We start from the raw sequence: 19504 nt of genomic DNA, 5'->3' as shown, positions 1-19504 counted from the left end.
CTCACTGAATGCACCCATTAGGTGCATCCAGATGTGTAACCGCTTAGGCTGCTTTCACATGCAGCGTAATTTGCTTCGACCAATCAAATTGTATCAAATTATAGGTTTGTCGCGTCGCATGCTCCAACATGCTCCTACTTCCTCCAACCAGTAGATCCTACTTACTCAAACGCGCTCATTAGAGTGAGTAGGAGCTATGGTAGAAACATGTTGAAGCATGTTGGAGTGTGCGACGCGAATAAACCTTATATTAGCTACCACGTCTTATTTTAGTTGAGACGATTTGATTGGCTGACGCAAGTTACGCTTAGGGTGCGATTACATGTAGCGCGGTATGCGGTACGCGGTATAGAAACTAACTAGGTAACTATAGGAATCTCACAAACCGTGCCGCTTGCTTCTTTTCTCCTCTAATTAGGATGATGTCTCATACAGCGGATCGTGCGTAAGCGGATTCGCGTATCGCCAATCACAGAATCATTCTCTTAGATCTGCTTGCGAAATTTGAGCGATCCGCTGCATGGGACATCACCCTTACATGTAGCGCGGTAAGCGATAAGGGCCAGTGACAAATTCACATTACTAAGACTTGGTTGCACCAACGTTACTTTAATTTTAAGCGAGGCTTAGAACTCTCTTTGTTCCAGTCTCTTTTCGGTTTTAAAACGAGATAGAGAAAGTTTTAAGTCTTGCTTAGCCCGGATCTACAATAGATTTTTAATAAAAGTGGCTTCAAATTAAAAAATGTCAACAATAAGGAGCATTCAGCCACAACGCTAGATGTATTCAGCTATAGTCATATATTTAAAATTATAATTATATATAGACGTTTCGGTCAATATTTGACCATCTTCAGTACACACACACACAAATATAAAAGAGTTATTATAATAAACACAATTAGATAAAATCTCAGGTCCAAATGAAAAAGTTGATATACATATCGTCAGATGGGTTAACATTAATTACGAAATTACATGAAATACGCTGTGTTATACAATAAAAAGTGAATTTTAATTCGTATTTTCATGTTGGATTTCATAAGTTTAATACAATTTTTCAGTAAAAGACACGTTTGGACACCGAAATATAGTTTAATAAATTCGAAAAACGGTAACAAGCGACACATATTAATGCTCGTGTCAATAAACAAACGTTAATAATAGAAACGTCTATATATAATTATAATTTTAAATATATGACTATAGCTGAATACATCTAGCGTTGTGGCTAAATGCTCCTTATTGTTGATAATAGTCATTTTAGGTTGCCAACTATATACATTTGTTGCTAGAACTATATACATAGTTACTGTTATTATTATTATAGTAGTAATAATCATAATTACAGTAATATATAATTATGGTTACAAATACAAAACATTTTTCTCTCAGTGTAGGATTAAAATGGGAATTTATTTTCACGATGCAAGCAAGGTGCTGGCAAACGAAAGGTGTAAGCTCAGATTAATAGAGGTCGATTTCAGTATCGGAGATGGCAAATCGCGGTAATTAATATCGCCATTTGTTCCACGTCACGTGCATGCCTACGTGCGTACACACACATACACACACACACACACACACACACACACAATACAGACGCATACGCACGCGTACGATAGAGCGAGTATGCGAAACACAGACGACATACACGCCAGGGAATAGGCATACGTTCGATCAATTGAAAGGCGAAATACATATTCCAACTTTCCAAAGATATTAATTAGCTTTCGCGGTTCATCGAGCTGGTCTCCACAAGGTTTCCGGAATCGGCACATTTCACACGCAGCTACGCAATTTCGATGGGCGCGTGCGATTATACGCGTGATGGCTTGTTGGGATTTAATTGTTGCGTTCGAGAATTTATATGGTTTATTGATGCGCGCGTTGTTTGAAATGAGCGCGATTTGGCACATTTGAACGGATCTGAAAGGGGAAGTTGATATAAATGAATTTACAGACTGTCATTATTCATAATATTTTACTTGTGAATTAATAAAAAAAAATCATTAAATGCATTTAATTGACGGTTATAATTTATATTATAAACGAAACAAAATCTATGAAATAGACAATCTATAACTTGTTCAAAGTAGAAAGTACCTTGAACAAGTTATATTTACCGAAAACATTGATCCAAAGCTGATCGGTAAATACATAGATTGTGATTACATTTGATTTGCTAAATCGGGCTTTCAATTGATTCTGCTACTACGTTATAATCTAATAATCTACTGGGATATTACTGTTCTTGCGAAAATCAAAATCGACACCTATTGATGCGTTGTTCCAATTGGCATGTTGAGATATGGGGTTTGCAAACGCCAATTGCTAGTTAGTAACATGCGCAATCAATGTAATTAAATTTCGGAGTATCAATTGATCCTCTATTTATTCTCTATTTTTTATTCTTGATCTTTCATTATACTACTTTACCTTTCACATTATATAAATTAAGCAAATCCATTAAAAATTATATTTTATTAACAAAATCTGTTTCGATATCTTAATTATTCTTTATAACATATCAAAATAGAAGTAATGTATTTTTAATATATTATTTAATTTATCTTATAACATTAATTTATAATAATTTATAATAATTAATTAATATTTACGTATAATTATTTTATTTTGACTTACATTGGTAATATATAATAATTATATGACATTATGTGTTAATAATATTCAATTGTAATTTTATAATACACATACATAAGATTATAACAGGAAACTGGAAACATTTTACAAAGACGCCTCTGATAACAACTTATTAAGTTTGCTGACTGTTTAATTTTGATGAAACTATGCTGCATTAACGTTAGTAATACTGTCTCCCCCCCCCCCCCCTCTCTCTCTCTCTCTCTTTGCAAAATTTTCCCAATTATGCTCACAAAATAATGATTTCCTGCCGTTTATTTCATGGAATACCATAAGTAACTGGAATCATTGTTCAACCACAACAAAGGTTAATTATTCGGTAGTGCGCTTAATATATGCCATGAATCGGAATCATTTTGAACAGCGCGAACGGTAATTATTTAGCTTTATCTAAAATCAACGAAAATTATAAACAAAATTTCATTAAGCTATTCATACATTCTATTAAGATTGTGCATTTTACTTTAAATACTGAATAACCACCGTTCACTGTTGTCTTAATCTTAATTTACTCAAACACACTTTTTAATAATTTTTTCAGAATCTTTTTTCTTTACATATATTTTATCTAAAATAACGCAATTAATCCAGAAAATACTCGTAGGTATGCGATACAGTACGCGTGCCGAACAGCAATTTCGTTTCTACTTTTGTTTTTCGCATCTCGTTATTTGTTTCCGTGAAATGGCCGACTGCACGCAATACTGTGTCGCATAGATTTATTCAAAATTAGAAGATTATTCTGCAAAGAATGTTACGAAAGTTCAATTTGAGTCTAAATCTGTCTGACTATTTCGAAGATTTATGTGAAATAGATAACAAGAGAATACCAGAAAAGATAATTTTATAACTAATATATTAAAGCCCTGATTATAATGTTTTGTATAATTCCTATACAATATACTATTTGTTTGTTACCCATAAACTTTCATGGGTCTAATTTTAATTAAAACGAATATTTTTATATTATAAACAGATTTTTACTGTTGTGCTTGCTCGGTATGATTTAGTCGTGTCCGATACAGAAAGAATAAGTGAGGCACATCAGCTCATGGTGAAATTAAACAAAGTGTTGTAGAAAATGTGCAGTAGCAAAATAATGGCGTCTGCACATTTCGATCCTAAATGCGGTTAACATATAAATATAACGTTTAATTATGCGATTATATTTTTTCAATTTTTTAATTCTAATATTTGACATATTGTAATGAACAATTTAAAAATTTGACTGATTAGTATTTAGAACCAAATGACATTTAGGATTAATTAGCATTTAGGGCTAATTTTTGATGGGATGTACTGCCATATCATGCGCAATACAACGCCTTGACTAATTCCACCAAGCAACTCATAGCAAACAATCGTTGAAAGTTCGGAAGCGCGTCGTCTTACTCTTGGAGATCGCTTTATGACTCGATCCTAAGGATCAATTTTCGAGCAGAACACATTATTATATACATATCTATTTTATATTATAAAAATAAGCGAAAATGAGTTATTTTGTAAATGTAGTTAGATTCTATAATATAAACTTCGAAAATAACAAAATATTTGACTAGAAAATTAAATTTTCTGTAAATTCTTTAAGATGTACTTAAATTTAAAGAAGATGTGAAGATTTAAAGTAAAACAAAAAATGTAAAATCTAAAATATTGCGAGAGAGAGAGGGAGAGAGAGAGAAAAAGAGAGAGATTAGAAATGTATTAAAAGCCTCGAAATTAGGATGCGGAAGATTTTTATATTAAATTTACGAATATCTAAGAAACTATAACAAACTTATCGAAGACATTAAAATGTAGAATCTTCCATGTTTTTTAATGTGATCTATAATTGAAGTAATCTATGTTAATGTAAATCAACAAGGTCAAACATTATATAATTTCACACTTTGCATCGTAAAAGGAAGTAAATTGTAGCTTTGTATAGCAAAGCAGAGAGTAAAAGTTAATTAAAAAGCTATTAAAAGGAATAATTAAGTTCCCTTATATTATATTATAATATATATATATACATATGTGTGTGTGTATAATATCTTGAAATCTTTATACATATATCTGCATCAAATTTTTCTATAAAATTTTTTACGTATTTAATAATTTTATTAGAAAAATAATAATAATTCATATTTAGTTTGTTTTATTATTTATATATACATTATATATACATTATTGATTTACTATACATATAATATTATTGTTCATCTAGCAATACTTTTAATGTCTAAGAATTAAGATGTAAGAATACGAATAACATAAATTAATTTTGTGACTAGTATATCGTATAACGCAATAAATATTTTAAATAATTTTCTTTATAGTATTATTCTACAATTTTTTTCAATTTTCTTTACGCGTGTTTTGTAATTAAATACAACTTCTAAAATTCATTTTTCCATATCTTAATTAATCTGTATATTGTTTTTGCATTTGTATTATTATAGAATTGCATTATATACATCGCTTTTAATGATACTATTTGTTTGATAATATAAGTTAAATTATGCAATGTTTACAAAACAAAACAAAGAATAAATTTATATACCGATTAATATATAGATATTAATAAAATATAAATTTAGTTTAAAACTTTAATGAGTTAAAAATAAAAACAATTTATCATAAGAGAATAATTTTTAATCTTTCGAACGAATTATGCCGTTATTATAATAATTCTATGATGATTTCTTTTTTTTAAAATGTATATTAATATTCCACATCTATTACTATTAATTTTAATGTATTTGTTAATAATTATTCATACCTATTATTTTAATTTCTTTTCTAAATTTCTATTCTATATTTATTTCTTTATTATTAAAGATCTTTATTATAAATATGCGTTAGAGATCTAGTAAACCCCACTCATCATACTGTGGAAGTCTTTTGCACATTAATTTTTTATAACTTTCACTTTTAAGACCTGGATTTGAAAAACCATCGGTTATGAGCTCTCCTAAATCTTTCGCCTCAGTTTTACAACACAATACTATCGGCAAAACTGAGAAGGATGCTATCATCCCGTAGCTAGCTTTTCGTTTTAAGGCAGTCTTCAGTTCCTCCATAGTGGGCGGCTGCGTATTGCAGTTTAGTTGTTTCATAGTCATCGATAAAGTGCCAAGATATTCGTTTAATAAAATATCTTTCTTGTTTTCAATGACATCCGGTGAAGGACTTGTACTGAGAAAATAGAGAAGATCGAGTGCCGGCGATCCGTAGATACATAGTTGGAAGTCCACCTATAATATCAACAAACAAACTCTTTCGGTCGATCGATCTTTTGAGCCTTCGACAATTGAATTGGAAATAAAATCCATGCACTGGGAAAGAAGTGGGACTCGTGTTTAGGAAGTTGTGGCGAGAGAAAGTTGAGTTTGTGCAGACGACACGGGCAGACAGGTGGCGAATGTACCTGAATGCGATCGAACTGGATTTATTGCATTATTCATAACATACGCCGCTTCTTTGTCTTGACCGTTAAAGTCGATATTATGAATACTTAAAATGCATTAACATATATCGTGACAATGTATTTAAGAATATCGTCTATTTATTTTATTTATTTTGTTTCTTTTTAATAAACTTATATCATTGTAATCAATTATTAGAATTAATAAAAGTTCAGAAATGTAGCTAATTGAAACAAAGTACCTATGAGATATTGTATTTAAATTATGTTCTTATATGAGTTACATTTTTTAAATTAAAAAGACATATTTTTTAAATGAATACGCTGTTTTAACAATGTTAATCGTATCAGTATAAATTAAATTTCATGAATTATTTTATTTAATATTAAATCTTAATTGCAATATCAGTCCACGATTATAATAAATCAATAAATATTCGTGTTTAAAGGAATTATTATTTTTTTTATAACACAATAATACTTACAAAAATGTGATCAATAGGATTGCCATCATTGTCATATTTGAACAACATATTGTTCACCCAAACATCACCATGATTAATAACATTAAATTCATCATCAGAGAGCCTGGCTACATCTATTCCTATTTCATATATGCGATCGACAAGTTTAGCAATTTTATTTGCGTATCTAGCAACAAAAATCATATAAACATTGTATGAAATAAAAACAGCGCAATTTGTACTCATATTTGCTTTAATATGTTCACTCTTTTCGTATCAAACATTTATCTGATGCATATGAAATATTTTTTAGACGTCAAAGATACCAGAAGATTTGCGGATTATCGCCGTGCTTTTATCCATTGCTAATGCCTAATCTTTGGGCATTAGTAATGGATAAAAACACGGCGATAACTCGCAAACCGTCTGGTATCATTGAAGGTAATACCCGTAAAAGCCTAAAAGCATTAGTTTAGACATTAAGGAGAAAATAAATATTTCCATTTATGTATATAAATCTTACTTTTTCATTTCTGGCCAGGTTGCGACTTCATCTACTAGAGCTTTAACACTCATATTGAAAAAACCTCTCAATTCTGTTGGTTGCAGGCTGCTAAACATTCCTCTTGAATACATATCTTTTTGCTTTGGTTCCTAAATGTTAAAATATTTTTATTAAAAGACTATATTAATATTTATCCATTCGGTCATAAAGTTAAATAATTGAACTTGTAGTGTAGATTGGAAATTTGAAACGTTATACGGGTGAGGCTCTACAAATAATCTACGATCATAATTTTAATAATATGCAATTTCTTAACAAATTTAAAGCAGATTTTTTTTTTTAGAAAAAATTATAAAACGAACTATTATTTATTACAACTTCTTAATGTAAAATATTTTAATTTCAAGTTACGAGTTTTTAAATATAAAAAGATTTATTGCTTACAGTTACAATTGAGCATATAAATATCTCTTTAAGCTAAAAGTTTTTCCTTTTGGCTTAAAAAGTTTTTCCTTTTTAATTGCTTTAGTTTCAAAAGTATCTGATATATGTATGCGCGATATTTCAGTCAAGGAAAAGGCGATTTTTTTTATCAGAGAATAATTTGATATATTCGTTTTTTAGTAAATTGTTTTTCTTTTTTGTAAAGGACGCTTTTTCAAATTGTTTTCTTGGCTACACGCCGAGGCACGTGCCATAATAAAGGATAATAAAGGATATTAGACTTTGGTTAAAACGGTTATTCTACGCCAGGCATTTCTGCTGGATCACTCGCCGTACAGTTTCAAACTTCCATTCGACTACAAAATCGCTGCGGTTTATGGTAACCATTATGCCGCACGCATTATTACAATGCACGTATCTGTTGTATCAGAGTTTAGGACTCCAATGCACGATATTTGTCTTAAATGGTTTCAGTTACGTAACGATTGTTACGGGCATAATAATTTTTCCTTATCTTAACACACATCTGTTCGATCTCTTATAAATCTTCTATGACTAGTTATTATCATAAATAATTACTTAAGTTTTCACATGCATCGTTTACTGTAAAATAAATGGTTGCTTTTATCTTTCCATACATGTTATTTAAAATTAATTACATAAATCATAAAATAAGTATATAAGATTTATAGGCAGTTTTTGTATTTCTCTCTGCAAAAAATCTGTAACTTTACTGCAAATATAACCTGTCTTACATATTTTTTATCAATTGCATCTGGATTTATTTAGGACCAAAATTTATCATAAAAATATTTTTTATTTTTTTTAACAAAAGAGTTATTAAATGTATGATATTTTATTCTAAATAAATTAAGACAAAATACATAAATAAAACATGGTTAAAATTTGAAGCTAATTAAAATTCACTGTATTAAAATTAGGCGTTTCGTGAACATTACAGTTTACTTCATCAGGGCGAGGGGAGCAGCCTGATGCTGAAATAACAAACTGCTGACATTTTTCTTACTAGATGTATGTCATGTTTTTTAATAGATACTTCGAATAATACAGCATAAGAGATTATTGCACTGTGATGTTCATGCACTCGAAGTCGATATCCCATATATATATTTTTTACATTTGATATTAAGGATTTATTAATGCAAAAATCTGATTCGTGCCATTAAATTTTTAATAATTGTAATGAGACATTACAATTGATTGAGTCATGCGTAGTGATTTACCTTCTCGCATATGGCTACAGAGGCTGCATGAAACCTGGCTATTCCACGAATTGCCAATACGCAATGAGTTAGGTCAAGACCAGACAGACGACAGGCCATGCGAAAGCCGAGAGGCGCGAGATCTTCGATCGCCAAAAGCGTTGGATTTTCATTTTGTACGTATAGACCTTTCCCACTTAAGCGGTGTTTTGGATCTAACATCTTATTCATTTTATCCAAGGTATCTGACATCATTAATATTTCGGTTTGAAAGAGACCTGATTGCGCGATCTGTAACAAGTTTATTTAAAACTAACAAATGGAATTTTTTTAATTTAACAAGCATGCAATTATTTTTGTGATATAAAGATTTAACTAGAAAGTTGTGCGATAGAAAGTTTCGATTTCTAGAATAGCAAAAAAAAAAAGAGAATAATTTTATTCCACAAATGGAAAATTGTTGGAACAATTAAAGAACATTTTCTGTAAATATATTTATTTCTTTTGATTTGATTCATAAAAAGCATTGTATTTTTAGTCCAATTTTCCGAAAATAATTATCCTAATCTTTTTTTTTTAGTAATAATGAAATTTGCTACAGTTTGATTTTTCTCTCCTCCGCCTCTCTTTCTCTCTCTCTCTCTCTCTCTCAACATTTACATTGTATAAATTAAATCAATTTACAAGTTCCTGTCGAACACCATCGGCCGTAGGCAAGGCTTTAATGATGATTGATTTCTTCTCTGAAATCTTACGGCCACCCTGATCACGTGAAAATTCGACAGTAATCCTGATCATGTCGCTGGCATAGTTGTCACCTTTGCTCGTGGCCGGTTTCGAGAATATATCGGTCACTTCGATAGAATTGTCGCCTTCCGACTTTCGCAGGATCTTCTCCACGAAGCATAGATTCAGCCATGTCGGTGTCTCTAGGGCCATTTCTGAAATTGGAATTGGAATTGGAGAATTTCTCCGACAAATCATTGTTCTTCCCACCGTGTCACGAAACGCGAAAACGATTCTTTACGATAACTTATTGTTCGCGGCGAGATTTATCACGTTTTCTCTCTTTCTCTCTTTCCAGCCGCCTCCCTCCACTCATTCCGGCCTTTCTACCCTTTCCTTCATTCTCCTCCCGCCATTTTTTTCGACCGTTTTAACCTTATCGTTTCTCTCTTTGCGTCCGTCGATATTCAAGACGGACGCATTCCCCTACATTTGAGATCGCTGTTTCAATTAAGAGCGTAATGGGAAGCCGCTTTTTCCTTTTCCCTTTTTGGCCAATGGCATACGTACGTTCCGCGTTGAGATCCCGTCGAACGTGATCGAGTTGCGGTATTTGCGAGAAATTTACGACACGTCTGGCGCGCCGCGATCGCGTACGTACTTGTGGCCGAACGACGTCGGCCATATTTCACCTTGATGAGTTTTCTCAGAAATGTTTTCCGCAGTTTCCTTAGAATCAGATCTGTCCGTCATTAGACGGACATTTAATGACCAAACTTATAAGGAATATATTTTATTATTATACATATAATTTTAATAGTACATAAATAATTTATACACTGAGAAAGAAATATAGTTAATTTTAATATATATTTAGTTGAATATTGCCAACTATAAATATTTATTAAATATAAAGATTTATATTTATTTGGTGCAAGAACCATTCATTTGATTTAACGATCATTCTGTTTATTAAACAAATATTTATTTACTTACTAAATAAATCATTTACTTCATAAATAAATGTTTAGTTGGCAGTATTACCAAGTATTTACTAAAATCGATTATATTTTTTTTAAGTGTAGCAAAAAATATGAAAAAATTATATTTAAAATATTTTATAATTTATGTGACAGAGTTACTAATAAACAATGAAACTTTATTTTTTAATTTCGATTTTATATAAACTTTATTTTAATTTTAATATATATATCTTATTTGGCGATATATACTTCTTTTTAATCCAATTTCCACGTTACATAACTTTAACAAGCTAAAATTAATATTTGACGTTATGAAAACAACAAGATAAAATTTCGAAGCCGTTCACTCACGTAATAATTACTTAAACAAGTACGTAATCATATGTTATGCTTGCAAATATACTTGCAGTGAAGTCACTGTATTATTAAAAAAGATAAACATCATATTATGTGTTTCTTTATATCAAGGTTAAATTAATCAAAATTGTTGTATATTTTATATATTGTTATTATTTTATATATTATTTTTCATTTATATTTTAAATATAAAAACTTTTTAATTCCTTTACAACTTTTAATAATAGCCATCAGTCGGCTATGTCATATCATGAGATATAAATCTTCTTGATTATTTATTCTCTATTGCCATTATTTCATATATTTCGTTCTTCGTACGTCAGACTTCTTTTAAAACAGTGTTTAATTATATTTTTATTAAAACAGCGTGTAATTGTTCAAGTTTCATTGTCGTTTGACATTAAAAGTCGGCTTCAAGTATCAAGGCAACGATACACAAAAAGACTTAAACAAGATGTATGCGAAGCAAATAAACATTTTGGTTTTGCTGCTGTTTATGTTATTGCCTTACGTTTTTTGTATGTCATAGATCCAAAAATTTTTTTGTAAATTTTAGAACCAAAAATGAAAATTTGTAACCATGTCTAAAGTTTTCTGATGTATATCAAGCAGATAAAACATTATTTTAAAAAGTCAAATTTTATGTTTCTAAGAGCTATCATCGAAAAGAGACATAAAAAATGTTTTAAACGAATTTTTGCACTAAACTTTTAATATAACGATCTTAAAACAACTTTGTCTTATAATGCACGAAATCGTAAGTAACATTATGTCACTGCGTGAATGCGTTTATTAATTATTATTAATGTTACGTTTCTATACGAGTATCTCGGAATATCGTCTCAAAACTTCGTCTCATTTAAAATAATATTTCCTAGGTTAGCGTATGTCATCTGTTTTTTCTTCTCTTGTCTCGTCTCGTCTCTTTTTGAAAAAATCGGAGAAATCCATGTCAGTTGCGATTAAAATGCTGTCTCAGTCTATAAATGAATGTTTTAAATAAATGGAACGCGATAATCTCGAACGTCTCGAGATAAAAGTTTCAGAATCGGAAGCGAGAATGGCTGCGTTCGGAAACATCATCCGGGTGCACCCGCGTGTATCATCTTATCCTTGTTTAACATTGGATGAATAACAAGGATAAAACGATACACTCGGGTGATGTTTCCAAACACAGTCTATATCAGTCCCTCGAGATGAGAAAATTTTATCAATCATTTGTTTTTGTTGAGAATAAATCGCGGTATTGATGTTTTTTCGTTTCGCCTTGATCTAATTCTATAATGCATCATTAATTGTTATGTGCATAATTAATTTCTTATTTTTCGAATAAATCTTAACATCAAATTAATGTTTGATTTATTGATCAATTTTTGTAAATACAATTTTAATAAATATGTTATTATTATGTGTAAAAATTATATCACGCTTGTATTTGTTATTCTCTTACATAACATATGTAAATAAATATCTCATATACATATGTATATACATATATGTATATAAATATTTCAATGCGTTTTCTTATTAAAAAGCGCAATAGTTTGTATTGTATTGAAAAATTAAAACAATGTTTGTTATGACTAATATTCTTTAATTTAAGAATTATAAAGGAAAAGTTATTTGTGCTAATAAAATGGCTTTACAATACTTGAAATTTCTACATTATTCTATTTAAAAATAGAAGATTATTTAAAGATATAGAAAATTAGTTATACGGCTCTAAAAGTGTAAACGAAATATGCAAGTGTTTTCTAAGAACTTACAATCATTCGTAATATTCGCGTGTCGCTTGTAATGTTTGTGCATTACGTGATGTTTGTGACTTAAATTTTTTTCCTGTCAAGAACGCAACTTGTGCAGATTATGCGGATTATACTTAAAATTTTCCACTGTGATGTAATATTTTGTGACATTTTATAAAATCGATTTTTTATTATAGCAATTATAGTAATTTTTTAAATTATAGTTCAATTATGTAATGATCGAATTTAATAAGAACCTTTTTATTTATATGTTTCACACACGTATACATTGGCAAGTTGATTTCATATTTTTAAAGTGCAAAATATATTAACTTTATTTCACTATAATGTTACACAGTACAATATTTATCAAGACTTTATTTAAAATTTTCATTAATAAACTCCTATTGAATATTAATATCAAGAGAACAAAGTGTTGATAATCTCGACACACTGACCTGTAAATTATTTGTTTTCGATTTTATTTCACTTAAATGCTCACTTCACTGCTACGTTTCGTAAAGTCAGCTGCAAAATGAAACACGCAGAACAGAAGTGACAGGCTTTATATTGACACCAGTGCATTCTTTTATACTCTGAAATGAAATTGTAGGTCTATGTATGGTTTCACTATAAATGACGACCATCACGAACACGACATCTAATGATCTGCTTGGTCGCTATTTATATCGCTGGACTTCCTGATTCATTCTGAATCTTCGGTAACTGAGACTTAGTGAACGTTAAACTCAAGTCGATTTGTCCTTCAATAAAGCAATAGACACTAACCTAATCGAGGTAGCAGCAATGATAAAGACGATAGCACCAGTGAGATCACGAACAGTGAATGCGACAAGCAGCTGGCTACATGCATTTATTATCTCGATAGTGAGACAAGAGAGGGGCTTGTTTCATTAAGAAGAAAACTGACAAACATTGAAGAAAATTATAAATGAATGTTTAGTGTACTTTGCACAGTCAGTATATAATGTATTGAACAAGAAAGATATCAGAAAAATGCTGCATAAAATTCATCAGATTTTAAAGATTCATAATTTTCAAAATTAATTCATGCATTATTCGTCGGTGCCCATAATGCTGCCATCCTAAACTCGAATAATTTTTCCGAACGGTGAGAATATAGTAGAATTATTCACGAAGGTCGTTTATCATAAGCGTTATCTCAGGATATGAAATTCATATGTGATATTTAAGGGAAAAAAATCTTCACGGATTTTATTCTGCATCAATACATGCATCTCGGTTAATGTATCTATAGTATTCTTTTATTGAGAAGATAAAGTGAAACAGTATCAATGTATTTATAATTAAGAATGGATTGTTCCACGTTTCGGTAATTTCAGCTCATTTACTTATTCTTTTAATCTCTATGCTCTTATTTTTTACTCTTTCGTTTATTCAGTAGATAAATTATCATACAGTTTGTATGAGTATACCGAAGATGGAACAACCGGCCTTAAAAGGGCAAGTTCTTAATATATTTAATAATTGCTTATTACATTTTTGCATATATATGTATTCATTTATTATAACACTGTATTCTGAATATTCATTGTTCTTTTTTAAACTATTTTCTTTGATTTCATGACTAATGACAAATTTCTTCGCCTCTAGATAACTTTATTCAAAAAATATCTCCCAGAATACAATGGAGATATCTCTTAGATAAGGTTATCAGCAACTTATCCAGAAGTGAAGAAATCGGGCATAAGTTAAATAAGAGCTAGTATGAGATAATTTGATCACTTAATTTATAGAAAAGGTTGTATTTCTACCTATATGGCAACTATATGTATAAACACACGCTCTTATGTAATAAATTGCATATTATATTTATGTTTGCATATTATACTTGTTTGCATATTTTTGTGATATGTACACTTTTCTTCAACATTTTTTCACTTGACTTATATTTTACTATTACAATCATTATATCTCAGATTTTAATAATTATTAAGCTAAGCTTATCCTAATATGATAATTCGTAAGAGTTCTCACGCGTGATACACAGAGAAAAAGGTTTCTTTGGATTTAGTATTCCTATTTTTTTTTTGACTAAAATTTGTTTTATTGAAACAACATATGCTTGTACGAAATATTATTTGTTTGAATAAAAATTTTGTTGTTTCATTCGAGAGAAATCTCTATTGCTTGACAGAAATAACATTATTATTTGAAGTAATATTTTTCAATTAAATAATATATTATTTGGTTACAATTAATACCAACAATGAAACAAATTGTTTATTTAAAAATGGCAAAATATATTCATAGAAGTTAGGTTATTCCAAGCAAATAATTGCTTTCTTAGAATAATCATTACATTTTTTGACCGAAAATATGGAAACAATGGCTTATAAGTTTAACAACAGGAAACGAGCAGTGCTGTGTGCTATATCAATTATGTTTGTGCCGTACAGTTGATCACGCGATACTGAAAATAGATATTATCTATTCAAACAAATAATGTGTTTAAGACAAAGATATACATTGTTTCAAATTCAAACAATCGCACTTGTTGATTCGAACATTGGTTTGTTTGGACCATTCCAAATAACAAATTTATTTGAATACAATAAAATTTATTACATCCAAAGAAATCTTTTTCTCTGTGTAGTTATATCGCGCATGCAAGAATATCATCATTATGTTACGATATGATGAAGACACACATGCGAGTTTAAACTTAACTTGTACTGTAGAATTACATGTGACGAGGACGCCCAGAAAATACTTCATGAGGATTCATTTTATCCTGATGATCACTCCATGTATAAAAGCATCATACTAGTGATGTGTACTTCGCTTCACAATGAAGGCATATACGTGTATATCATCGTATACGATTAAATATATATATATATATATATATATATATATATATATTATATTTTTTACTCGATTGAGACTAATATTGCTCACATGCATGAGGATACATATCACTTGCACATGTGAATCCGCGCGCGTGCGAGTTATATGATCCTCATACAAATAAGAACATCTGTCTAGTGATATGAGGTCACTCCGTGCGAAATCTACATGACGTGCGCGCACCGTGAGATCATGGTGCTGGGATATTATCCATGGGAAAGCCTATATTATCCTATCCAAAGGTTCATATGAGCACTGTGTGGATAGGAGCACCCTCCATCATTTCAAAATTTGCATTAAAATAATCCACTTCAGTACCAAAATACATACAATATCAACGACCCTATCAAATAATAGAAACAAGATTTTTTATTTTTCAGTATACAAGAAATATCAAAATATTTTCTTATAATATCCAATTTTATGTCTTATTATATAATTTTATAATAGAGTATATACGAAAGCAATTTAAAATTATAATAGAATCGCGATGTAAGAAGTTTATGACGTTAACTACTGTGAGAATTTCTGGTACGTAATTTTAAGTGCGTGAAACACGCATGTTACTAATTGTAAGAAATAGATCGTGTAATTAGAATGTAATATAATAAAAGAAAACAAAATAAAAAAACAGTAGGCTTTACAGAATTTGCACTATAAGTACGTAATTATTATGACAATAATATATAATTTGATAAGATTTATGTCTATTAATCCTATAATACAGACGTTTCGACTATTTTTAGCTTCAATATATTACAGAATAGTCTCAGAATAAAGTTAGAATAGAGTTATTTTTAACTAAATGATATAGATACATTGTAACGCGTCATTAGTAATATAAAAAGGACTGTAATATGTAAAGTTAATTAACTACTTTGCACGCAAATGATGAATAAGCAAACGATCTGCATTTTATAATATGCAATCTCCAGAATCTTTACGTAACAGAGGATATTTTTCCTTCAAGAATTCGCACGAATTGTTCCCTCAGAAAGTTAATTGGCATGATTTTAAAATGTCATGCAGTAAACATTACGACATCCATGCAAGTCATCGTTACCTGTACTTAATCTCCATCTTGATACAATTTCTATCATTTTATACAATTTGCTAGCGCAACATAGCATTGAAGTGATAAAAAAACTTTATATCATGCTGTAATAAAAAATATATTTTTATTTATTTTCATATGATTTTATTATTATACAACATAATGCCCGGAGTGGCACTCTTACATCCTGAACGGTACAACAGTATAAATTTGAATATTATGTTATGATATTTTAATGTACTATTTTTTTGACAAATTTAATCAATAACTAGTTGTAAATTCAATATAAATTAAAATTATAATTAATTCTAATATAATTGTAAATGTTACATTAAAAAAATATCAAAATATAATATATTGGGATAATATTATATTAAACAATCATATAAATATATAACGATAATTATCATATTGAACAGACATCTGTTTGTCTTATATTAATTGAGTTTTATTTATTAAAAGTTCTTATAAAGAAATTAATATAATTTTATAGTTATTTAAATTTGTTATACAAATATATATTGTAATTGAGTTATTTCTTTAAAATGAAAAAAGAACTTTATATATTGATAAATAAATAGATTTTTGAAAATAAATATTTATGAATTTACAACTGTGGTAATAAAATTATATCAGATTTATTATAAAATAAGAGATCAATTTATTAATATCTTATTTTTATATGATTGGTATTAGTATCAGCAGTTATTCCCTAATAATTTCAATTCGTCAAACTTCTATGATAAAGCAGGCAATTGAACGAAATTCCTGTTCGCATTTCGTAAGTCGATCGATAACGATGAATTTTTAACTATTTAATTAATTCTCGGACAGAGCCGATAAGTATCACTATTCGATTGAATCGTTAATGGCCATGACTAAAATTATATACTCGCATGCAATTCTGAAATATCGACACTGCATTCACAGTCCGTGCGATTTATTTATATGAACCGATTAAACGAAATGGACCGCTCGTCGATAGTTTTCAATTACATTATTCAGCGATCACGTGCGTTGCGCGAAACACATCGACCAGCGTAGCTGTCCAAAATTCTAATTGCGTGCAATATTGCACGCACGGTCATATGTGCGGGCGGAATAGGAAAATGACAGGAATTTCAGGCATGTTCGCGCAAATTAGAAATTGCGATGTGCAGCTGCAACCTATCAAATGTACAACTTAGTTTTGGTATAGCATTTTCGATAATTATAAGTTTTAATACAAATTAATTATATGATCCTCAAATTAATGATACTTTTAAGTCATAATTACTCCAATTAAGTATTGATATATGACAATTGATTATATTATTTAGTAATTGATTGATATTTTGTAGTAATTGATTATATTATAGAGTAATTGATTGTACTTTGCACAATTATATAATATTGCAACATATATGCATAGTATCGCGAAATTAAAAATATCATGGGTTTTAATAAAGATTATTCAACAAAATTACAAATATCGATATAAAGATATTAGAGAGTTACGGAATGAAAACTAAATATAATATTTACACAGACTAAGATATTACTATTACGTACGTAAAATAGTTTCGACACATAGTGCAAGCAAAGCTTGTTATTCAACACACTCCGCCGTTGAAAAATGATATGAGATATTCGTTCTACATGAATTTGCAAGCTGATTTATCTAATGATTATTTGACTATCCGTGATTAAATGATGGTACTATTTGATGCCAAGGAGATATAAATTGTGTCTATCATAGTGAAGGACAAATGGATAAACGTGCAAAATGGTCTAACGGTCGAATTTATATTCATGCAGATATTCTTGTCAATGGAGTTTAAATTACTACAAAAATTGATAGCGTTTATAAGTATTTGCCTTTTTATCAATAATTTTACGAATAATTACTAATTTATGTATATAGTTGATGTATACTGAAACCAAGTTTGCATAAATAAGAAACATAATAATGCTCTAATTCTAATATAATGGTTGATTATAGATATAGACTGAAGACATGATCATTTTATTAAAATTATTTTACATGTGTAAATTTACACTAGCATGTTATTAAACTTAAAGTATTAATTTATATTTTAATGTATTCGAAATGTATATTCTATTACACATGTAATATTATACTATATTTACAATTCCAACGTTTGAATTTTATAAAAATAAAAATGTTAATTTATAGAATTGATTCTATTTCTTAGAAGACTATGAAGAATCAATTGCATAAATATTATTAACATTTTTATTTTCGATCGACATTCGGCATTGTGACAAATTAACTGCGAACCGTACCTTCATGAGTGACTATGGTATATTATTATCTTATCAATAAATGATTTAAGTATAAATTTTAATTAAACAAGTGTTTTTAAATAAAATCATTATATATTTATGAAGCGCATTTCTTATCGCAATAAGTACTTTAAAAAAATAAATAAAGAAGATTGTAAAACACATATTGCGATAAGAAATGTATTTATAATGAATACAATGGTTTCAATTAAACATCACTTATTTAATTAAAATTTATTTAAATCGATTATTGATAAGACAATAATATATCATAGTCACTCACACATGAAGGTGGTTGATAGTTAATTTGTCACAAATGCCGAATGTCGACCGAACAAATTCGTGACGCTTTCTCGACTCACCGAATTCGAATAAGTTGTCCTTATATCCTTCTCCCACCTGTCTTACGCATGCGCTATAATTCTAGATTATATCATTAGATCGCATTAGTTAAAAAGATAACCATATTAAATCTAATTTTTAAGTGCATAAATCTATGCAAAGATATTTAGTTGTAATTACATGTACAAGAATAATTTAAGTTTAAATTCTTACGTAACTGACGATATATACGTACACAGAGAAAAAGGTTTCTTTAGATTTAGTATTCCTATTTATTTGACTAAAATTTGTTTTATTGAAACAATATATATTTGAACGAAATATTATTTGTTTGAATAAAAATTTTGTTGTTTCATTCGAGAAATCTCTATTGCTTGACAGAAATAACATTATTATTTGAAGTAATATCTTTCA

At 29.2% G+C, this 19504-nt stretch overlaps 2 protein-coding genes across 5 annotated transcripts in view; one reads left to right on the top strand and one right to left on the bottom strand.

The window, feature by feature from the left end:
* LOC108764205 (basement membrane-specific heparan sulfate proteoglycan core protein) overlaps nt 1-19504 on the top strand; it is a 204198-nt gene that overhangs the window by 28614 nt on the left and 156080 nt on the right. The gene's annotated exons all lie outside the window — the stretch shown is intronic.
* On the bottom strand, nt 5468-13358 carry LOC108764204 (uncharacterized). 3 transcript variants are annotated; one of them, XM_018512323.1, is made up of 7 exons: nt 13306-13358; nt 12975-13044; nt 9390-9646; nt 8727-8996; nt 7057-7187; nt 6555-6720; nt 5468-5899 (listed from the first exon to the last, which is right to left on the bottom strand). In XM_018512323.1, exons 3-7 carry the CDS (start codon nt 9642-9644, stop codon nt 5504-5506), a joined length of 1218 nt encoding a protein of 405 aa, XP_018367825.1. In that variant the 5' UTR covers nt 9645-9646; nt 12975-13044; nt 13306-13358; the 3' UTR covers nt 5468-5503. The 3 variants fall into 3 exon arrangements, with proteins under 3 accessions (XP_018367825.1, XP_018367824.1, XP_018367826.1); XM_018512322.1 differs by having other exon boundaries at nt 12975-13112; nt 13306-13345; XM_018512324.1 differs by lacking the exon at nt 12975-13044 and having other exon boundaries at nt 13306-13357.

The sequence above is a fragment of the Trachymyrmex cornetzi genome, unplaced genomic scaffold, assembly GCF_001594075.2.
Source record: "Trachymyrmex cornetzi isolate Tcor2-1 unplaced genomic scaffold, Tcor1.1 scaffold4, whole genome shotgun sequence".
NCBI lineage: Eukaryota > Metazoa > Arthropoda > Insecta > Hymenoptera > Formicidae > Trachymyrmex > Trachymyrmex cornetzi.
Note: the sequence above shows the minus strand (reverse complement) of the source record. Positions and strands in the feature narration are given on the sequence as shown.

Coding starts and splice junctions, on each gene's coding strand:
- LOC108764204 (XM_018512323.1), bottom strand. CDS start 9,644: ATGGCCCTAGAGACACCGACATGGCTGAATCTATGCTTCGTGGAGAAG. Junction 8,997..9,389: donor ATGGTGTTCGACAGGAACTT/GTAAATTGATTT, acceptor AACTTGTTACAG/ATCGCGCAATCAGGTCTCTT. Junction 6,721..7,056: donor ACCTGGCCAGAAATGAAAAA/GTAAGATTTATA, acceptor TTTTGTTGCTAG/ATACGCAAATAAAATTGCTA.